The 23,325-nt window shown below is 36.6% G+C and overlaps 1 protein-coding gene across 2 annotated transcripts; it reads left to right on the top strand.

Moving 5' to 3' along the window:
- The first annotated feature begins 895 nt into the window (after positions 1-895).
- Positions 896-23,067, top strand: Gp93 (heat shock protein 90 Gp93). 2 transcript variants are annotated; one of them, XM_068354476.1, is made up of 15 exons: positions 896-1,054; positions 6,686-6,828; positions 8,887-8,985; positions 9,091-9,216; positions 9,361-9,501; positions 9,910-10,078; positions 10,438-10,619; positions 10,728-10,852; positions 12,842-13,070; positions 13,209-13,408; positions 13,833-14,004; positions 14,135-14,380; positions 17,358-17,494; positions 22,105-22,238; positions 22,388-23,067. In XM_068354476.1, exons 1-15 carry the CDS (start codon positions 1,000-1,002, stop codon positions 22,594-22,596), a joined length of 2,367 nt encoding a protein of 788 aa, XP_068210577.1. In that variant the 5' UTR covers positions 896-999; the 3' UTR covers positions 22,597-23,067. The 2 variants fall into 2 exon arrangements, with proteins under 2 accessions (XP_068210577.1, XP_068210585.1); XM_068354484.1 differs by lacking the exon at positions 17,358-17,494 and adding an exon at positions 16,953-17,089.
- The last annotated feature ends 258 nt before the right edge of the window (positions 23,068-23,325 follow it).

The raw sequence follows: 23,325 nt of genomic DNA, 5'->3' as shown, positions 1-23,325 counted from the left end.
GTGCATTCGGAAAATTTGTGGCTTGCGTAGCTCTGATATTTACTATATAGTAACAATATAAGGCAATAGGACAATTCAATTTATATTCCTAAACTTTTCATATAATGCATAATGGTCTCTATAGTATAAGTAGGCCTACACGAACACTACATGCTACACAATAATAAGGGTAGTTATACGTTTTTAAAATACTCAGTACCTAAAAATCTAGAAGCCATACAAATAAAACAGCAGTTTAATATGTGCGTAATAAGGATAAAACTTCATAATTTAGAGTATGGCAATAATTTATGCATAATAAGAAAAAATACACCTTAATCATAAATGTATTAGTTTAGTATAATGAAAGCTTTACAGGAACAAGTGTAAGATAATTATCTTAATAATTCTTAGGATTTTCTTACAGGGTTTTCCAGAGTGATACATGAGGATACAGAATGATATGCAAACTAATTCTCTGTCATTAATGGCATAATTTAAATATACATTTCATCATAACTATGGATAAAAGGCTACGTTAAAAACTTGTCCTCTCTCTAGGTTCTAATCTTGCCTTTCATCATCACCTGTTTCCAATCGATACTCTCGACACAAAGGTTATTTTGACGACTTAAGTAATTTCGTAGCTGATACAACACATTCCAAAGCTTAGGAAATGAGGACCTTTGCATTTCTAATGTGAACGGATTAAATCCAGAACATTCTCCCCAATTTTTGGGGAATTAATGCTCTTCGCGACTGGTAACACTACATTGTACCATGAATGACGAACCCTAACCTGACCAATAGGAAACGGCCAACTCTCTTTGGTCAGAAACACTTTGTGAATTACCATTGGCTGAATTCCATGCGTGGTCTGCGTTCATTGGCTTTTGGAAATAGCCCCGCCTACTTATGGGTGGAGCCTGAAGATCGCTTAGTTTACTAAACCATTCCTTCAGTTTAGTCTGTGTCAAACTGTTGTGGAGTGGTGACCACTCGCTCAATCTTTGAGACAAGATGCTGAAACTAAAATATCGATATTTCTTCATTTTTGTGGCTCTGCTTTTGGCGGGTAAGTTAGACATGCTTATTTTGACATATGTTTTTCATAATTATACTATTTTCATGTAAAGTGTCGCAGTTAATCTACGTTTAAGACGAACACGTATCTTAAGCCGCTACAGCACATCTCGACATGGAGGTGACAAAAGTACCGGCATACCTTAATTTTTTGCAGTTAGTGTTTAGTTTTCCCATTTCCACTAGTATCATTGAGTTAATTGGTATTTAAGCTTAAAGTTTGATTTAGTGCAATAGACAGGGGACTGGTTACTTAATAAATCTGAGTTGAAGGGTTGGACGTCGGCGTCATGAGTCCTATATGAAGACTAGTTGCTTCCTTTTCAGCTTTGTTGTTTCGGTAGATGTAAATTCTGGATATGCATTTAGCCGTCGTTAATCATTTAAATTCTGCCTTAAATTAACTTACGGTGGAATACATAGTTTATTGGGTCTAAACTCCGTCAAGACTCCTAATGGCAAGGAAAAGGTTCTAATCCACCCAGCTAAGAAATGGCTAGGCTTTTCTATTTGGATATTTGCTCGTTGATTTTCGCTAAACATTCTACCCAAATACATGAATCGTTTACTTGTTCATTATTTTTGGTTTATCCATTGGGGTAATTAGTTTATTTTTAGCGAAGTGCACGAAATTTTTTACTTTTCCTACTCTCTATTTTATGCAGTTCTGCACATCATTATTGTGGCCTAACCACTTGTTTAAGAGGTTTTAGACACCCGGAGCCCTTGTAGTTCGATAGTATCATAGCAGCCACCTGTATGTATTATGGTTCTTGGAATACGGAAGTGTATGGGGGTTGCAGGGGGCGTCAGCCCCCCTGTTAGGTAAGTAGGTAAGGACACGGCTTGTAGGTTAGGTGTGTAAGGGGGGGTTGCAGGGGGCGTCACCCCCCCTGTTAGGTAAGTAGGTAAGGACACGGCTTGTGGGTTGGGCTAGGGGGGAAAGTGTTAGTTGATGTCCATTTTCAATGCACGCTTAAGGAACTCACCGCTGCTATGCAAAGGCACTGATAAGACTGAGCAGGTGTAGAATTTAAAGTTCTGAATGATAAAACTACTCCAATAAATCAGAAAAAAATTCATGAACACCACTTAACCTAAGAGCCTTATCCTGAAAGGCTACAGGGGGCGTGTGGCTCCCTTTACCATCGCTAAATCCATTGAATGTAAAACTAGCTTGGCAGTATTATATATTTCATATAAATTTCCCCATAGATAGTATAGGCTTTGAAAAGGAATGTTTCCCCCCGTCCCAATGAACTAGATTTACCTTGATCCTCCCCCCCTTTTTTTAAATTGGGGAGGACCCCAGTGGGAAATTAGTCTGGTAATATTATGGTAGTCCCATCCCACCCAGCGCTGTTACCGCTTGCCAGTATATAGGAGCTTGTGTTTTTCTTTCTTTGCTCGCGCATGCCGAAGCTAAAGCCATTAGACAATCAAAATATTGCCTGTCCCAACAAACTATTCTACACGTTAATTACCAAAATCTAATGGTTTTTTATCAGCCGTGCGCTCGCTTCACTTGCGAAAAAAGAAAACTTCAAGCTCTCATGTAGTGGCAAGCAGTAATAGAGCTGGGTTGGACTCTAGCCAAAATATTAATCGGGTTTTTGGATTTGGAAACCAATAATACATAGTAAGTGCATGCTAAGTAGTAGAATATATGGTTAGTGTAAGTGCATCAAAGTACAGTATCATAATTTCGAAGGCTGACTCTAAAACTACAATTTAAAAGCAAAACCAACACTAGAACACCACCTAACACAGTTCCTTACCTAACCTTGTAAAATGGCAAGATGTTAAGGAAGAACTTGTTCACTGTTAATGAGGTGTTGTGTGCTATAGATTGCATGTAGTAAAGATTTGGGATCTTGTAGTAGAACTCTGGTCAAGAAGCTAGATAGATGATGATCACACTAACTTGTTATGTATGCTTTCCTTTGTCTTCATATTGAAATGGCTGGACACTGCAAATAGGTCAATAAGTATACTGATGGTGACTACAGGAACTACCGAGCCATTTGGGTTCAGTTTCACTAACAGACCTGGTGCACCTTCAGGTCTGACTAACACGGATTGGTTAGTAATTGACTATTCTACACGCTGTGAACACTGTGCTCAATTCACACTCGCATGACCTATGTATTATTGTCTTACTTTTGATTGGTTATATGATCGTTTGTGCTACACGCGAACACATTCCCCTTAAAGGAACTTATATGGAGCTGAAATGTAAGCGGGTTACACTAGAAACCTACAAGATTAAGAAAATGTATGGGGTTGGGTCCCCAAAACCCATATTTCCTATTTTTTCTCAACCCATAACTCTCTAAATCTAATACGGTAGTAATAAATTGCAATTGCGCCATTGTTCTGAATGTCACCAACCTAGAGAAAGCTGCTTCCAAACAGTCTTGGTTTTTATTGAACAGGAAATTTCCCGAATGGTTGTTCCTATGCAAATACAATCCATAGCCCGCTCTATATAGGGAGTATGTTTTCAGTGTAAGCTGGATGGTTGTCGAATTGTTGAAGTGAGCAGTTAACCAACAGGTGGGAGTGAGGGTGAGGAGTTGCCCTCCCAAATCCAACTCCATGATCTTGGGTTTGAAGTCTCCTTCTAAAACTCAATGGGATCTCTGGGATGGTTAAGCCTGTTCTTTTTTCAAACTTGTCTGGTGACTAATCTATAGTGGGATTCTCAAGTTGGGTGCCTCAGAGATAGTCTCATGTCGAATGATTTCTAGTGTCAGGGCCTTGAGCCTTCGCCCTACTAGGTCTCAGCTCGGATCCCTGACTAATCCAGTAACCAAGCGGGGCTGGTGTTACATATGTTTGTTCCCCCGCCCATGGCTGATGCACATGGCCATAGTCGTGACTTTGGGTTGCGACTTCATACCTTGGCCCCACTGGTCCTGGGCTGCCTTGGTAGCCAAATCTTGTATGGGGTGGAATTCTAGAAAGGAGGCAGGATGACTGCCTCTTCCATTCTTTCTGCCGTCATCTCTGGGACAAAGTAGTCTTGTTATTTGCTGGAGCTGACCTCTAGGCTGGTAAACTACACTTAGATCCATTCTTTGGAACTTGACCAGTATTGAAGTTTTGCTCTATTCTCCTGGGACAAGGAGTTTTTTTTAATGTTTACCAACAGGATGATCATCATGTGCTGGGTACATTATTCCAGACTGGGATCCTCCTTGGAAAAGGATTATCTGTACTCCTATGATCACTCGGCCTGTTCATACTAATACTAATAAGAGGTTGGTGGAGTTCTCTCCTATGCTCCTGTGTGGTACAAGGTAGGAGAGACATTTCCTGGAATAAAGAACCTACCAGTTCAGTTCTGGCAGACTTCCTACCTACCATGCAGCGTGTGTCCTGCCTAAAGGACTATAGTTTGTATCCACGTAGGTAGATATGATTTTTTCAAGTAATCGAGGTTTTTCCTAGCTATACAAACCTAAATCTTTTAAATTACATTTCCCTTCTCAATCATTCCTGTCCTGTTACTAAAGGTTCTAAGTGAAGACCTTTTGACAAAGAGGTGTGGTTCCTTGCCCTCATAACCTAATGTGTTGGATGTAATGCTCTCAGCAAAATCGAGCTTGCTTCACCTTTAGGGTTGCAAGACGTGGAACTTCTTGGGTTCAGTAATTTTATGTTCAGGATCATAAATTATGGCTGTTTCTGGTACATCATAGCCTGCAATAATATATGCATGGGGATATGATGTTGGGGATAAATTGCTGTTCATCTTGAAGTATTTGTATGCTGAAGGTGGTAGTCTCTTCCTTAGTTTGCAATTTGGCTGTTCCAACAAATGCCTTAGAGCATTCGATGCACTTAATACAATCTCCAATACTGTACATAAATCCCGAGTTTGTGGTCGGGAAGTTCGTATGATTGGTTTTGATTTTAGTGATGTCTTTTACAGTGTTAATCATGAGGCCCCTGTTTTAAACTCACAGTTTAGAGTATGTGGGTCTTTACTTTGTGCCATTGTTGAATATTTGAGTACAGTAGTAGATTGTTATGAGTACTGTAGTTGATAGGCACTTAAGCATGTATAGGAATGGATATCTGGTGTTCCTCAGGTTAGTGTTCTTGGCCCATTACTATTACTTTTCTTAATATAGACACTTCTTGTTTGGCCTTGAAAACAATCGCTTCAAATGCACTAAAAGTAGGCCTATTGATTCTTGAGTTTAGGTGATGAATCTTTTCTGGAGAAATCTTCTTAATTTCATTCTGCATTTTTCAAGTATGGTTCCTTCTGGTCTCTAGCTGCTGAATTGTATCTTAATTTGTTGGACAAAACCTTTCTATTAAATTTCTCAAGTCTAATTTTTTTTTCTGGCATAGTCTTTCAGTTCTTTATGCATTTTGCTTGGGTTTTTCACAATTCCGATCATCTTTGTATCCAGGTCTTCCGTACTGTATGTATTAAGCATGCGGTTGATTTTAACACTACCTCTTTTATCACAAGACTAGATCTCAAATAATATTCTAGGAGTTTTGTACCAAGTGTTTCACACGATCGTACATACTTCATTTTGTGCTTGTATCTTCACTCTCCCCTCGCACTAAACATGTACCAACAGTGTTTCACACGATCATACATACTTCATTTTGTGCTTGTATCTTCGCTGCTCTCCCCTTGCACTAAAAAGAACCTGAAATAACATGTCTGTTTTCTCATCGGTAACAGTGTCGACTTTTGGTCATCATGCCCTTGGGGTAAGCCGTTTACCCGAACCTGTACGTGCTGCCATACCCGATGTCGATAGTTTACCCATATAGGACTTGATGACCAAAAGACAACACTGTTACCGATGAGAAAACAGACTTGTTATTTCAGGTTCTTTTTAGTGCGAGGGGAGAGCAAAGATACAAGCACAAAATTAAGTATGTACGATCGTGTGAAACAAGTTTGGTACAATCTTATTCCCATTGTTACTGGGTTGTGGAATGATCTTATTTGGCTAATTGAATCTCTTGAACTTCTAAAAGTTCAAACTTGAAACAAACTTTATGTTGAACAGATTGCCAGTCTCATAGCATATGACAGATCTATTTTAACATTACTGTATTGATCTCTAGGTATTTTATATAAATTGAGATTATATTCTAATTTCCTTAACACTCTGGGTTATTTTTCCCTGTTAGAGCCCTTGTTTACAGCCTCCTGCTTTACCAACTAGGGTTTTAGTTTAGCTAGTAATACAGTAAGGATAATGCTTCCGTGCTTGAAGGCTTTAAAGGCCGGTCATGAATGGGAGAAGCAAGGGAGTGGCAGGACTAGGCATTGGCTGTTGATGGGTAGACCTATAGGCTCCCTCCCCCCGTAGCTCAAGGATGGTGGGAGTGCAGACACTACTGGAACTTTGGAGTTTTAATGGGACTTGAACCCCAGTCTGGTGGTCAGGCAGAGATGTTGCTACGTTGCCAATAGGCCACAATAGGGTTATTCAGAGGTATACACCTTAAGGTAAAATTAGGACTTAATAGGTTTCATGAAAATGGTGTTTAGTTAGGTGATCTAGGTAGCTTTGTATTGTAGCAATTGTCAGGAGCATGATAAAGATTTAAGTTTTTTCTAATTTGTCATTCTTTCAAACAGGCACTGCAAAGGCAGAGGATGAAGATGATGGAGAAACCGTGGAGGTAGATCTTGGTGCTGGCATGGAAGGCTCCAGGACTGACGATAATGTTATCGCTAGAGAAGAGGAAGCGATAAAGTTGGATGGCCTCAATGTTGCCCAGGTATTTTAGTATGCTCTGATCCTCAGTTTGTAATTTCACACAGATCTTGAATTTGAATCCTTGATCAAGCTAGTACTAAATATTGAAATATAGTAATCAGGTTATACGTAATTCTTGTATATTTGGGATTATCACATCTTGAAGTATTGTTATTGTCAAGTTTTTCTGTTGTTGTCTCCAGTTCATAAGCAAGTCCCCACCAATATCTAGACATTGGAGAAAAAAAAAAATTGCATTACTGTTCACATATCAACTCGACCTTCCTAGTTGGTTATATAATTGGTTGATTTTAATTGGTTATATAAATCATAAGTATTAAGTACCAATACAGTATGACATTTGTCAATTTTGACAACCACTGTTTCCCAATTTTGTCCAAAATGTTGTCCAATAAAATAAATCTGCCAGAATCCTGATTCCACTAAAAATTTAAGACATAAATTGGGGAGAAATTCGAAGGTTGAGGTGTTTGTCAAAGGCTTTGGTTTGAACCATTCCAAGGGCTGCCCATGGAGGGTAGTGGCTTTGCTGAACAGTTTTTAGCAGCGTCCTTTCTTCTTCCTTCTTCTTTCTTCTTCTTCTTCTAATGGACGGTGTAGTCCTTGACTTGTAGCATCTTTGTAAAAAGTCAATACGCTTCAAAGGATGCTGCTTTCGGAGACTGACGTTACTAGCCATGTCACATAGTTTTTCAAACCTGTTGAAATGTTTACCTTGGGGCTAACCATTTGGAACTTTTATATCCTGATCTAAAGGTTGTCATAAATTGTGTGAGGCAATGTTAGTCATTTTAAGGCTCTTGGCAGTGTAACTAATACCTAAAGTCCAAGGGTTCTGAAGTTGTGTAGTCCCATGGTTTTCTTTATGGTGCACTATGTGCATTACAATTGGTCTTGGTGACCTCCCTTTAACTCCTAACTAATAATGAGGACTAGTGTACAAGAGTGTGAGATACAAGTGACCTTCACTAGATTTAATTCCTCTATAGTTCATCCCAGCTAGAGCCACCAGTTTTATTATTAATTTGGGAAGCTCTGAACTAATTTGAGAAGGCAATACTAGTGTAGCATAGTTCTATTGTTTGGCTAAAAGTTTTTACCTTTGCAACCATTCCTTTGGAATATCCATGTGAGGATTTTGCAATTTGATTTCACTTCGTTTTTGTATGAGCCATAATCATCTCGTCTGAGAACTGTCCCTCTTCCTTAATATTAGATTAGTAGCTAAAATGCACAAGTTTTCCTCTTGTCACTCGTCTGACATGTGCACTGCTTTGGCACAGAGATTTACTGTGGCAATTGGTCCAGCTGAGCAGACTACTTTGACATGGAAAAGGAATATTTAATATGCACTCTAGTTAGATTTGCAGATGGTCTGTACTATTTTAAGTGTTCTAGTCACAGCTCTGGAAACTACAGTTAATTTTATATTTATTTTAGACATTTTGAGGGACATTCCTCACTTCATTGGTGCATTTAAAGTAATTTTGGAACTCTTTTTGGGCAAAACTAGTTTGCCAGTAGTTCTGACCAGTTGGATATTAAGTGCGTAGAAAGAATTCATCCCTACACCAGTATATTAAAGATGTGGACATTTCACCTTCTCCTCTTTTTGGAGTAAATTGTTAGTACCAAAGCTTCACAATTAAATGTAAAAATCCTTTTTTTTTTACTTTTAATAAAAATCCAGCCTAAAAAAAAATTTAAATGCTTCAAATCTGTGGTCAAACCTCCGTCCTATTGTCTCTGATAATGATTCATGTATTTGGTATGTCTGGGAATGCAAGATTGACAGGGGCTTGGGAAATGTTCTCAGAAATCATTAATATTTGAATTAATAGGATTACTAAATTTGCCCAAAATGTTTATGGATTGATAGTAAAAATCTATTAAGGATAATCTATTTTTAGAATATATGCTGGATATGCTGTTTAGAAGTTTTACTCTTGTATCCTTGTTGACGAAGGATTTTTGTATCTTGAAATGGCCTTCTGAACGAGTTTGTTGCTCATTTGTGTCATGGTTTAGCATAAATTGAAAATGTTTTGGTTATTTTCAGATAAAGGAGATGAGAGAGCGAGCAGAGAAACATGTATTCCAAGCTGAAGTCAATCGAATGATGAAGCTGATCATCAATTCATTGTATAGGAACAAAGAGGTAATGGCAGAATGTTAGAAAGCTGTATGAAATGTTGAAGAAATCAAGCCTTTATTTGGTTCCCTGATGACATACATATGATTTACTGTAATTGTTTCTTTTCAGATCTTCCTTAGAGAACTTATTAGTAATGCCTCTGATGCAATCGACAAGATCCGGTTGCTTTCCCTGACAGACAAGGAGGAACTTGCTTCAAATCCTGAACTAGCCATAAGGATAAAGGCTGATAAGGTATAAAAAAGATATTTAAAGTAAATTTTGCTGTAGAAATTTGAAAAAATATTTATAAGATTAGACAATCTAATATTTTCCTCTTTCAGAGGTATTATTTTTGTAATTAAGGAAAACAAATAATTTGGGTTTTTGATATTCCAGGACAATCACATTTTACACATAACTGATTCTGGTATTGGAATGACTAAGAATGAATTGGTTAATAACTTGGGAACAATCGCTAAGTCGGGGACATCCGAGTTCTTCTCAAAAATGCAAGAGTCAGCAACAAGTTCAGATGAAGTAAGTATTCTTTAGTTTTTTGAAGATTGGTTGTCAAATCTTACTTGGATAATGGAAGATTAGTTAAATTTTTTAATATTGATGCTATTAGTATAGTTTATTAAATAGAATTTTTGCTATTGCAGGGAATGGCCCTCTTTTCTCAGGTTTGGGTTTTACAGTATCAGTTTGTTGGTCAGTTTTGAAACCATCTTAACTGCTTTAAAGCTGTTTACTCCCATTAACTTCCCAAGTTATAACTTTTGTTGCATGTTGAATTTGGATTGTTCCCAAAATTTTAGGGTAAAATTTGCCCCTAACTTATTCTCCCTTCAATAGGTTTTTGTGATTTGAGTGCATAGAAATGTTTTGTAGATATGTAATTTTTTTAATTATGGATTGTCTTGTAATGAATTTTAAAATTTTTAGGCTGGAGACCTTATTGGTCAGTTTGGTGTAGGGTTCTACTCTGCCTTCTTGGTTGCTGATAGTGTTGTGGTCACAAGCAAACATAACTCGGATAAGCAACACGTGTGGGAAAGTGATTCGGCAGAATTCTCGGTAGTAGAGGATCCACGTGGGGATACCTTGAAGAGAGGTAAGGATGAGTTCATAGCCTTGTTTATGCAAAACAAATTTTTATTACATGCAAAGATGGTAGGTTTATGTACCAGACAATTGGTTTGATTTGCAGATAAGATTTAATAGCATGTGGGGTGTAACTGGGCTCAGTTTAGGTGTGAATTTAAAAAGTGAATTTTTGTAATTTAAATTTTTTTTATTTTAAATGGGACAGGTAAATCATTGCATTGCTTGAATTATGCAAGCTGTTTTTGTAATTTTTCATGCGAGATCATAATTAGTTTTTATAACTAGATGGACAAAGAACATGAAGGAAGGTTGGAAGCTTTGAAATCCATGATTGAAAGTATTTTAACAGGAATCTCTCTGTTTTAGGTACAACTGTATCACTCCACTTGAAAGAAGAGGCCTATGATTTTGTTGAAGTTGATACTGTGAAGGGTCTTATCAAAAAATATTCCCAGTTTATTAACTTCCCTATTTATTTGTGGGAATCAAAGACAGAAGAGGTTGAGGAACCATTGGATGAGGACGAAGCTGCAGCTGAAGAAGACAAGGTGGGCTATGCACAACTTTTTACAACTTTTGAAATTTCATTTTGTTTAAAACAGTTTTATTCAGGTGTAGATTTAAAACAAATTTTCTAAGTTAATTTTTCTCTCCAGGTAGTGGAGGAGGATGAAGAAGGTAAAGTTGAAGAGGAAGAAGAAAAACCTAAAACTAAGACAGTATCCAAAACTACCTGGGATTGGGTGCTTGTTAATGATGCAAAGCCTATTTGGACAAGGAAGTAAGTAGGATGGGGGTTGGAGGCGAGGTGGCACTTTGATTAATTTTAGCTTATAGAGTACTAAATAGTTGGAAGAATACATACCTGTATTATAAAAGTAAAATGGAAGTTTCTTATGAAAATTTAAGTAAGATCAGGCCATAAATAGAAATAAAGGATGATTGAGTAATGAAGTATGAAACTTCCTATAAGAGGGATAAATTTTAGATTAAACGGTTGTAAGTTTCCATGTTTTGGTTTTTGTAATTTCGAAGGGTCTTCATTATTTTCTACTGCAAACTAGTCTTCAGGTTTACATTATTTCCCCATTTTGTCTTATAACTGGTCTTAATGTACAAGAGTAAGTTTTACTTATTTTATATTTAGTTAATAATGCCTTAGATTTATTTTGAGATATTTTTTTTAAAGATGACAATGGCTATATTTGCCTCCCGTTATTCATATTGCTTCTCTGGAAGCTTGCTTTTATAAATGTTTACCGTTCTTGAAACTAAATTTAGCTTTTCAATGCATAGGCCTCCAGTCTAGTATTGATAATGAAGTTCTTATAAATTGATGATTTCCCCATGCTGATAGGTGTCAGTGAAGAAGAGATGGGTCATTATACCCGTAAATTAACAAATTAATTTATTAACCTAGACTTCTCTGTCTAGTCTAGTATTTTTGTAACACTCAAAAAGTTTATTTTATTCACTAGATTGTTTCCTTTAACTTTATTAATTAACTTTAAATCAAAAATTAAAATACTTTATATATTGGCTATGACCACATCTCCAGCAGCTACCAAAGCTGTTTATAAAACCAGTGATTTTTAATAAGCAAACCAGGTTATTTAAATACTTTTTGAAAGCTTACAGGAACCAAATGATAATTTACTTAGATATATAACTAAAAGTAGGTGGTTGATCATAGTCTACTTTAGCAGGTGAAAGCATCATAATGATCCAGTCTTTACACTAATAATAAGGTTGAGATAGATGCTGGAACTTTCTTCTACTTGAAACTTATTCAAATATACATCTCTTGAAGGAAAAGAACTTTCAGAATATTAGACAGTCCTAGAAATTATAAGCATTCTTCAATTTAGTTTTTAGAGGTTGATCATGATTGCATATGATATAGAGAAAATTACAACTGAAGTTATCCAAAACACGTAACCATAAAGTTTGTTAATCGTATGTAGCCTGACCCTTTAGGCCAGACAGGATATTGTATGTGCCTTGCCATATAATTTGTATACAAACTAGTGATCAAACAGGCCAAACCAGATTTGGAAGTGATGGGTTGCAGATCACCAGGGATTTAATATAAAATTGTAGGTCAAGAGAATAACTCCCTTGCAGATTGGTGCTCAGTAAACATTAGCTTATCAATGCTGTACATTTTAATGGTGAGAGTTATAGTAGTCATCACTGCAACAAGCTAGTAAATCTTGTCTTTTCCAGATTTACCTTTTAAACTATAAAATAAGTTTCTCTTAGGTGCTTTTAATGTGGTTACCTTATGCAATTTACGGAGCAATTACCTAATACGGGAAGACTTGCAATCTTTAATAACCAAAGTAATTTGGTATTGGGAGAATTTACACAGAAAATAGGAGCAACGAACATGCTGGAGAGAGTATGATGCAGAGACTGGAAAACAAAGAACAGTTTGGTCTACTTGAACCTATGTTATTGCCATCAGCCACTAGTTTCATCTCATAACTAAAGAGGTATTGAAGAAAGGAAACTAGGATTTTTAAGGTGTAAACCTTTATATAAGCAAGCTTACAGGGATGATATGGCATCCATGGAAATTCTTTAAAGTAAGCCTTTTATTCTTTTAGGTTGTATAGTAAGAAAAAATATATGGCAGTTGTTTGTAAGGCTAGCTATCTTTGTCATTTTACTTAAACTATTAAGTTTTAAATCGGTACAGGAAAAAATTGTAGAGTTAACTTATGAGTTCAGAACCATTGTTAACCTGTGCTTTTGATGTCCTTGTCAGGCCTAATGAAATTGAAGATGAAGAGTACAATGAATTTTACAAGACCTTGAGCAAGGATACCAAAGAACCCCTGGCCAAGACTCACTTTATAGCAGAAGGTGAAGTTACTTTCAAATCCCTGCTCTTTGTCCCTGAAGTACAGCCTAGCGAATCTTTCAACAAATATGGAACACGCACTGATAACATAAAGTTGTACGTGAGAAGGGTCTTCATTACTGATGACTTCCAGGTACAGTATCTTACAGTTAATATTGATTGTTTTAAATTTAACTAAGCAATTTGGTTAATGTATAAACTGCCTATTGGTTATGGTTATGAATGCACCCAATTAGTTATGGTTATGAATGCACCCATTTTCTTGCTACAGGACATGATGCCCAACTATCTCAGCTTTATCAGAGGTATTGTTGATTCTGATGACCTACCCCTCAATGTGTCTCGTGAGACTCTCCAACAGCACAAACTACTGAAGGTTATCAAGAAAAAACTGGTTCGCAAGACACTAGATATGATTAAGAAAATGGAGCCCGAAGAGTATGATAAATTCTGGAAGGAATATTCAACTAAGTAAGTACTTTAGTTTAAATGATATTTAGGAGTCAGTTGTTATTAAAGAATTGTGGATTTTAAGATTGACACAAAACTTATTTTTGTTATTCTCCTGTTAGAATAATTGTTCCAAACTATAATTTTTTTTTCTTAAATGCCCTATTTTCTTCATGTCAGTGGAACATTGAAGTTACCTTTGCAAGGCTACAATTGTCTATTTTCTATAAATTTTGCTTGTGATTCCAAATCTCCATGGTTAGTAATTAGATTGAGATATGTTCTTGAATTGACAGTATTCTTGATTTTGTTTCAAGGATCAAAGCCTATGTTTAATAAAAAATAATTTAATTAGATTGAGGTGTATGTTCTTGGGAATTGACAGCACTTTCATAAATTTGTTTTAAGGATCAATGCCCAAGTTTAATAAACCTCTTCATTTTAGCATCAAGCTGGGCGCTATTGAAGATTCTGCTAACAGAACTCGCTTGGCTAAGCTTTTGAGATTCCTGTCCTCTGCAGACAAGGAGAAAATGACTTCATTGTCAGAGTATGTTGAAAGGATGAAAGAGAAGCAGGATCATATTTATTACATGGCTGGTTCGTCAAGAAGCGAGGTATGTGGAACTATGAGAATGCCTTAAATGTAATATAATGAGGTTGAAACTTTGGGTAATAGCATGAAATGTGTAAATTTTTGTAAGGATGTTTGCCATACTAAATGGAACTAAATTTTGTTTTCGATAGGTTGAAAACTCTCCATTTGTTGAGAGGCTCCTGAAGAAAGGTTATGAAGTACTGTTCTTAACTGAGGCTATTGATGAATACTCCATCAATGCCATCCCTGAATTTGAAGGGAAAAAGTTCCAGAATGTGGCCAAGGAAGGCTTAGTTATTGATGAAGGTGAGGGAGCCAAGGAAAGACTGGAACAGTTGAAAACTACATTTGAACCCTTGACTAAATGGTTAAGTGAAGAAGCCTTGAAAGATGAGGTAAGTTTAGTTTTCGTTATCACTCAAATAACGATGTTAAATAATTTTTACTTGAAAATTTCATCTTTGTTGAGTAAAGGAAAATATTAGTTTTGCTCTCATAATTTGATACCGTTTCTTTATATGTAATTAAATACTGTACATGTAAAATGTGCTTGATACAGTTTTAACATTTCAGGAGTCAATTGCTTGAGTTTACTTTTAATGTTTGATTGGTGGAAAATCTGCCATGACATGGATTGTTAGCATGCAATTAATATTCTTAGTAAAGGGGTTTAAGAACTATTCTTGTTAAGCAACAGTGAAACAGTAGAACTGATATAAGCCCTTATATCAACATTTACCAGACTGAAAATATTTCCAATTTTCTTTCTTTCCAATAGTTTGCCACTAGTAAAGGAATGGAACTTGAATTTCTAGCCTCTTTTGCATTGCTGTAAAACATTAGCAATTCTATCCAAAATATTTGCTGATACTGAGGTTTAAAAGTATTCCTGGAAGTATGTTTCCTATGACTTAGAAGAATAAATACCATCAAAATTTTACTTAAGTAATCTGGTTACTTTCCAGGAATTTAGTTCTTTTTGTTTTCTTGATTTTCTTCCTATTCTGAAGAATTGTCAGACATGTTACTTGCTGGTTAGTTTATATTTTATGGGAACTAAATTCTGTTTTGGGAGAGTCTATTTAGTTGTGATCCTTGCTAAACTTCTGTTCTAGTTCTTTGGATTTTCCCTGAACAGTTTAACCTTTTGAATTTTTAATTTGGTTAGCAATCATATTTTTAATTTGGTTAGCAATCATAGTTTCCATCAAATGAACAGGCCTTCATATTCCTTGCAAAAAATCTCTTTAAATACCTATAATCCCCTGACACGAGACTGAGAATGCATATGATTGGCCAGAAAATATTTCCTTGAACAATGTACACAGTAATTGCTAGCAAATACAGCAAAAGAAATTTACAAAGGCTTAAAAACTTGGTTAACTGCATAATCTGTTGTAAAGGCCCTGTTGATAAATCTAAACGCATCACCTAGACTGAAAACGGTCGGTGTGGCTTTGCAAATTCACTGAGATTACAATTGGCTGATAGACTTTCATTACTTTTATAGGTGCCTAACTCCTGCAAGGGAAGAAAATTGGAATTTTTTTAGGTTTAGGGGTAAGCCTTAAGAGCTTCAACAGAGAAACCATATGAATTCAAGGGAGGTTCATAGAAATCTTGTATGTTGAAAGCTCCTACATTGCGTAGTATCAACATTGCTGATTTCAGATTGAATTATTTTGAAGTCTTTAAATGTGTTTGTAGATGTAAGGTTCTCAAATGTGTTTTATGGATGCAAGGTTTTCAGATGGGGATTGTGGATGTAAGGTTCTCAAAGGGGTTTGTAGATGCATGAATTTTGATAATAGCATGGCAGGGAAGTGTTAATCTGGCAGAAATTGTTAAAAGTTGAGGTTTTATTGCAATTGGAAGGCATGGTTCTTACATTGGCATGGCAACGGAATTTATAACCATGCAGTTTGTGGTGGTGGTCTAGTGTTTATCGGGTTTTAAATATCACAGGTGATGTACACTTTTAGGGAAAAATTACTAATCGGGAATGAAAGTAATTGAAAATATTATAACTAGAGGCAAGGTTGATAGTTCATATTTTAGAAAACCTTTGGTATTATGAATATTAGGAAATCATGTATACAAAATCTCTTTATCTACAGTACAGAGAATCATAAATCATTCTTACAATTCCTAGTCTGGCTATAAGCACTGATGTAGAGTATAGTACAATAGATATTAATTTTCGTGGTCGGGAAGTCGCATTATGACCTTCACTCTTAGGTGTAAGGTATATTGGAAAAGTGCACATTTACAAGTATATTTTATGATCTAGTTTCTGTAATTTTCTGCAGTTGTCTGCTTTTACAGTTGTAGTCATTGGATTCTATTAATTGGTGAGTGAACTTTCAATAGACCCAAACCTTAAACTTGGACTTAGTTTTTACAATCATAATTAAAAGTAAAATAAACTTTTACATTAATCCAAGCCAATCTACATGCTACATATATTTCACTGAAAAGTTTAAGATGAGTTAGCCATTTTAAAGGAAAAGGCTCAGATCATTTATATTATTGGGAGATAGGGTAGCTTCTTATAAAAAGTTATAAGTGGTTGTCTTCACCTTACTGGATGTGCAATGTACGTGGTAATGACTGCCATTACCATGTTTAAGTATTGTCAGAAAGGCTGCTGTCTGTCAACTTGAACAGAGAATCTTGGAAGATTTTAGTCGTAAGGTTATCCTAGGATGAAATGACTAAATCATGGGAGTACTGAATTAGTGTGCTACAGGTACAGTAGGTTTTGCCACTTAGCAAGTAGGTGATTTTGGTATTGAACATTAACATGGATATGATTAATTTACAATACGCTGGGTTGGTGTTTCTCGAATATGTAGTTTGCAATGCCCATGCATGGTAAACCCTTTGAACTTCCTAGCTGATAATTACAAAGTTTTGTGAGATTTTCTTTTTCAAATAACTCCCTACTTTTCCTAAATCTAATCTCAGGTGTCCAAATCAGTGGTATCAGAGCGTCTAGCAGACTCTCCATGTGCTCTTGTTGCCAGTACATTTGGCTGGACTGGTAATATGGAAAGATTGGCTATTTCAAATGCCCACCAGAAAACTCATGATACCCACAGGGAGTAAGTTGATTGCACGAGTAATGGCGTTATTTTTGGAATTATAACATCGCATGGCTTTCAGAGCTGAAACTGCATGAGCTTTTTGAAGGTTGAGGAATGAAATTTTTTATATATGTACTGTACAGTGTATGTGGTTCCTGATTTTCAGTGATGTAAGTAATGCTGGTTTTAGTTATTATTTTAAGGTAAGTTTTTGTGTGGTGGTGGTGGAGGGGTGTGACATGTGTAAGGTAAGAGTGTATGCCATCCAATCTTTTGTTTTTATTAGATCATGAAAGCCGAGGTAGGAGAGAGATTAAGCGAAACCCCTTGCGCTTTGATTTCCTCCAAGTTTGGATGGACAGGAAACATGCAGCGTATTGTCACCTCACAGACACACTCTAAAGCTAATGATGTCCAGAGGGAGTAAGTATTAATTTGTTGCATGGTTGAACAAGTAAATTTTAATTTGTATTGAAACTTATTACACTAGCATTTGTATGTACACAAGAATACTACACATTGTTCTTAAGTGTTATGTTTGTCAATTGCTTAAGGTTGTATTTTGAAAAATATTTGTTTTGATGAATTCATAGTTAGTGGTTTTGTATCCAAGTTTTTGCATATCAAGCCTGAACAGGGGGGTGGGTGACGGAACCATATTATTTTCCTAAAAATTAGGCTATAAGTGAAGACCATTCAAATTTCTTTTGGTTGAATAGTTAATCAAAATTCCTAGGATTGTCGGTATTGATGGTTGTGGGATTGGTGTTTTCAGAATTTCAAATTTCAGTCTCTGTACATGGGAAGGGAGAATTGTTGGTGTGAAGTATATTTTCTCAGATTACAGTATTTTAATTTGATAAGAATAATAATTTTAAATACAGGATTGGCAGTAACTTGTATCTGCAATTTTACTAGATCATTACTGTATATTGTACTGTACAGTAATCAAGCGTACTGCTTATGTGCAAAAATGTTCTTACAGATTTTCATTAGTCAGGAAGTTGTTGGAAGTGTAGTAAACAAATATAGTATTAAAACTTGTCATAGGGATATAAATTATTAAAATTGAAGATATGGTTAACAAAAGTTTGTATTGTATAGGGGGTTTTGCGGTTGTTATTGATTTATAACAATTCAAAATGTGATATGCAAGTTACATGCTTCACTACTACTAGTATTGGATAACTGAATTAGGCTAGCCTTGTAATTGTTCGGATTAAAGATGGTAATATTCTCAACGTTTAAGCGTAGGCTACAATACAAATCTTCTAACTTGAAAAGTGTTCCTTGTATATAAAGAGATATGCAACTGTCAAAGAATCTCGTAATCTTAGGGTATTAAAATCAGAATTACCAGATTAGCGTGATACTCCACAGGTTGCTTTACTGTTGTATGCCAATTTCCCCCTCCCATTCCAATTTTACCTAATACATTTATATAAGTAAGTATGGCGTACCAGGTGAAAATGAGAGTGGTGAGAGACTGGTAGACATGTGTGTTGAACAAGAGATGGTAATAGGTGCTAGCTTCTTTAAAAAGAAAGATAAGAATAAGTATACGTGGGTAAGAGTGGCAAATGGAAGAGTAGTAGAAAGGGCATTAATGGATTATGTGTTGGTAACTAAAAGAATGTTTGGAAGATTGAAAGACGTGCACGTGTTTAGGGGTATGGCTAACGGTATGTCTGATCATTTTTTGGTGGAAGGAAAATTAGTTGTAGCAAAAGAGTGGGGGAATAGAGTAGGTGGATGTAAAAGGGAGCTAGTGAGGATTGAAGAGCTAATAAAACCGGGGGTAAAAAGTAAATATCAGGAAAGGTTGAAAATGGCATATGATGAGGTGAGAGTAAGAGAAACTGGTAATTTAGAGGAGGAATGGAAGTTAGTAAAAGAAAATTTTGTTGGGATTGCAAGTGATGTATGTGGCAAGAAGGTTGTTGGAGGCAGCATGAGGAAGGGCAGTAAATGGTGGAATGAAGGAGTGAAAGTGGAAGAGAAAAAGAGGGCTTTTGAAGAATGGCTGCAGAGTAATAGTATAGAGAAGTATGAAAAATATAGAGAAAAAGGTGGAAGTAAAGCGCAAGGTACGTGAGGCAAAGAGGGCAGCTGACCTGAGGTGGGGTCAGGGATTGGGTCAGTCATATGAAGAGAATAAGAAGAAGTTTTGGAAAGAAGTGAAGAGAGTAAGGAAGGCTGGCGCAAGAATTGAAGAGACAGTGAAAGATGGAAATGGAAGGTTGTTAAAAGGAGAGGAGGCAAGGAAAAGGTGGGCGGAATATTTTGAAAGTTTGCTGAATGTTGAGGATAATAGGGAGGCAGATATAATTGCTGTTCCAGGTGTTGAGGTGCCAGTGATGGGAGGTGAGAATGAGAGAGAGATAACAATAGAGGAAGTGAGGAGAGCACTAGATGAAACGAGAGTAGGAAAAGCATCTGGTATGGACGGTGTGAAAGCTGAGATGTTGAAGGAAGGGGGTGTGACTGTACTTGAATGGTTGGTGAGATTGTTTAATATGTGTTTTGTGTTGTCAATGGTACCAGTAGATTGGGTTTGTGCATGTATTGTACCACTATATAAGGGTTAGGGAGATGTGCATGAGTGTTGTAATTCAAGAGGTATTAGTTTGTTGAGTGTAGTTGAAAAAGTGTATGGTAGAGTACTGATTAATAGGATTAAGGATAAAACAGAGAATGCAATCTTGGAAGTACAGGGTGGTTTTAGAAGAGGTAGGGGTTGTATGAATCAGATTTTTACAGTTGGGCAGATATGCGAGAAATATTTAGCAAAAGGTAAGGAGGTGTATGTTGCGTTTATGGATCTGGAGAAAGCATATGATAGAGTTGATAGGGAAGCAATGTGGGATGTGATGAGGTTATATGGAGTTGGTGGAAGGTTGTTGCAAGCAGTGAAAAGTTTATACAAAGGTAGTAAAGCATGTGTTAGAATAGGAAATGAAGTGAGTGATTGGTTTCCGGTGAGAGTGGGGCTGAGACAGGGATGTGTGATGTCGCCGTGGTTGTTTAACTTGTATGTTGATGGAGTGGTGAGAGAGGTGAATGCTCGAGTGCTTGGACGAGGATTAAAACTGGTAGGCGAGAGTGACCATGAATGGGAGGTAAATCAGTTGTTGTTTGCGGATGATACTGTACTGGTAGCAGACACAGAAGAGAAGCTTGACCGACTAGTGACAGAATTTGGAAGGGTGTGTGAGAGAAGGAAGTTGAGAGTTAATGTGGGTAAGAGTAAGGTTATGAGATGTACGAGAAGGGAAGGTGGTGCAAGGTTGAATGTCATGTTGAATGGAGAGTTACTTGAGGAGGTGGATCAGTTTAAGTACTTGGGGTCTATTGTTGCAGCAAATGGTGGAGTGGAAGCAGATGTACGTCAGAGAGTGAATGAAGGTTGCAAAGTGTTGGGGGCAGTTAAGGGAGTAGTAAAAAATAGAGGGTTGGGCATGAATGTAAAGAGTTCTATATGAGAAAGTGATTGTACCAACTGTGATGTATGGATCGGAGTCGTGGGGAATGAAAGTGATGGAGAGACAGAAATTGAATGTGTTTGAGATGAAGTGTCTGAGGAGCATGGCTGGTGTATCTCGAGTAGATAGGGTTAGGAACGAAGTGGTGAGGGAGAGAACGGGTGTAAGAAATGAGTTAGCGGCTAGAGTGGATATGAATGTGTTGAGGTGGTTTGGCCATGTTGAGAGAATGGAAAATGGTTGTCTGCTAAAGAAGGTGATGAATGCAAGAGTTGATGGGAGAAGTACAAGAGGAAGGCCAAGGTTTGGGTGGATGGATGGTGTGAAGAAAGCTCTGGGTGATAGGAGGATAGATGTGAGAGAGGCAAGAGAGCGTGCTAGAACTAGGAATGAATGGCGAGCGATTGTGACGCAGTTCCAGTAGGCCCTGCTGCTTCCTCCGGGGCCTTAGATGACCGCGGAGGTAGCAGCAGTAGGGGAGTCAGCATTATGAAGCTTCATCTGTGGTGGAAATGTGGGAGGTTGGGCTGTGGCACCCTAGCAGTACCAGCTGAACTCGGTTGGGTCCCTGATTAGGCTGAAGGAACATAGAGAGTAGAGGTCCCCTTTTTGTTTTGTTTCATTGTTGGTGTCGGCTACCCCCCAAAATTGGGGGAAGTGCCTTGGTATATAGATAGATAGATTTATATAATTTGACCCTTCTTGGAGTTGCTTAATGTTTCGTTTTAATATGAACGTTCATTAATTTTACTGTAAAACTTTAATTAAATTAACCCTTTTACCCGCAAAGGAAGTACTGGTACGTTTCACAAAACTCATCCCTTTACCCTCATGGACGTACCGGTACGTCCTTGCAAAAAAATGCTGTTTAAATTTTTTTTTTTTTTTGCATATTTTGGACATTTTTTTTTGAGAAACTTCAGACATTTTCCAAGAGAATGAGACCAACCTGACCTCTCTATGACGAAAATTAAGGCTGTTGGGGCAATTTAAAAAAAATATACTGCAAAATGTGCTTGAAAAAAAATAACCCTTGTGGGTTAAGGGTTGGAAATTTCCAAATAGCCTGGGGGTGGGTAAAAGGGTTCAAGTTTGGTGCCAGAGAGAAATTTTGAAGAGACTTGTTTTGACTTATTTTTATAGTGTAGTTTCTTTTTGTGCATTTGACTTCCCTAATTAATAAGCTATCCAAGTTTATTGTAGCACTTCATTTTAAACTCGATAATGAGTAGAAAGGTCAGTCTCATAAATTTAATAAAATGGAAGGATCCTTTGAATACTTGAATGTCATAGGGTTAAAGTAAATTTATTTACTGAAAATGTTTGGCAGTTTTAATATTGAAAAGTTTATTGGCAAGGAAAATCACATAGGTAGTCCACTATATTAATCAGTAATAATTTGTAAAATAATCTTTGTAGTACTATTGTACTATCATTGTATCTGATTAAAAGATGTTAATGGGGGCATATTTTGGAATAATTTACCAGTATTCATTATAAGTTTTCAAAAGTTAAATAAAATACTGATGTTCACTCCATTAATTTTTGCAGCTATTACCTTAGTCAAAAGAAGACTTTGGAAATAAATCCCCGCCATCCTTTGGTAAAGGAGCTTCTCCGTAGAATTGAGGATGATACAAGTGATCCTGTTGCTAAAAACATTGCTACAATGATGTATCACACAGGTAAGGATATAATCTTTTAACATATTTGGTGTATTTTCCTGGAAGTGTCAAGGTTCTTTTGCTAATACTGTTTCAGAAATGTTGAATGTTGCACATATTTGATTAAAACTTAAACATTTAGTGGTATTGACAAATTTGTTTTCTTGCAGCAACCTTACGTTCTGGTTACATGCTGAAAGATACTGTAGATTTTGCCAAATCTGTAGAAGAAATGATGAGACAAACTCTTGGAGTATCTCTGTCCGAACCTGTTGAGGAGGAACCAGAGTATGAGGAGGAACAGGATGAAGATGAACAGCTATTAGAGGAAGATGAAGAGGATGATGGGGAGGTTGAGGAGATGCATGACGAATTGTAAATAAAAGGATTGCTTGTTTTCATGTGGGTAACTTATTCCACTTTTGAATACTATTAAGATACTTCTATAAATGTGGCACCAGACAATTGGTTGTGAGGCAGTCAGTGGCTGTATATCACCACCATATAAGCCAGGGTGCCATACCACAAATGCTGTAAATATTTTTGAGAGACAATGTTTGGAGCATTTTGTTAATTTCACATGGTTATTTGTACAAGGATGTCTGAATGTCACAAGTCTGAAAGGCAGCTTTTGTTTGAAAGCACCTTTGCACAAGATGATTGTATTTTAATAGGAACGAAACAAAACTTGACAAACTTCTGAGAAGTGATGCAAGTGACAAGGATGCTAAAGAACATTATTTCATGAGTGACTCTTTATTAGGTTTATGAATCCTTTCCCGAGTGGGAATTGGCATTTGAATGTGTGAAAGTCATTTCATTTTCATAAATAAATTATAAATATTCAAAAGATTTTAATATCCCTTTTTGTATCTTTTAAATACGGATTAGTTTAATTTTTCCTAAGTGTATTTTGAAGAACGATGGAAAGATAAGACCTCAAGTTACCAGCAAAAGTTTGTATAAGGTTACTGTTAAGTGTGGCTAAAGTAGGTAAATTTTAATGTGACATGGATATAAAACATTAACCTTGCTGCATAACTGGCAGTACCCATGATTTTCCTTAGGAATGGCCATATAACGGTCTGTGCAGCCTCTTGGCTGAACT

This window comes from Palaemon carinicauda, chromosome 2 (assembly GCF_036898095.1).
Source record: "Palaemon carinicauda isolate YSFRI2023 chromosome 2, ASM3689809v2, whole genome shotgun sequence".
Classification (NCBI taxonomy): domain Eukaryota; kingdom Metazoa; phylum Arthropoda; class Malacostraca; order Decapoda; family Palaemonidae; genus Palaemon; species Palaemon carinicauda.
Note: the sequence above shows the minus strand (reverse complement) of the source record. Positions and strands in the feature narration are given on the sequence as shown.

Excerpts from the sequence above, each read along its gene's own strand:
- Gp93 (XM_068354476.1), top strand. The coding sequence starts at position 1,000 with ATGCTGAAACTAAAATATCGATATTTCTTCATTTTTGTGGCTCTGCTT. Across the intron at positions 10,620-10,727 it reads CTGCAGCTGAAGAAGACAAG|GTAGTGGAGGAGGATGAAGA; the intron begins GTGGGCTATGCA and ends TTTTCTCTCCAG. Across the intron at positions 10,853-12,841 it reads AAGCCTATTTGGACAAGGAA|GCCTAATGAAATTGAAGATG; the intron begins GTAAGTAGGATG and ends TGTCCTTGTCAG.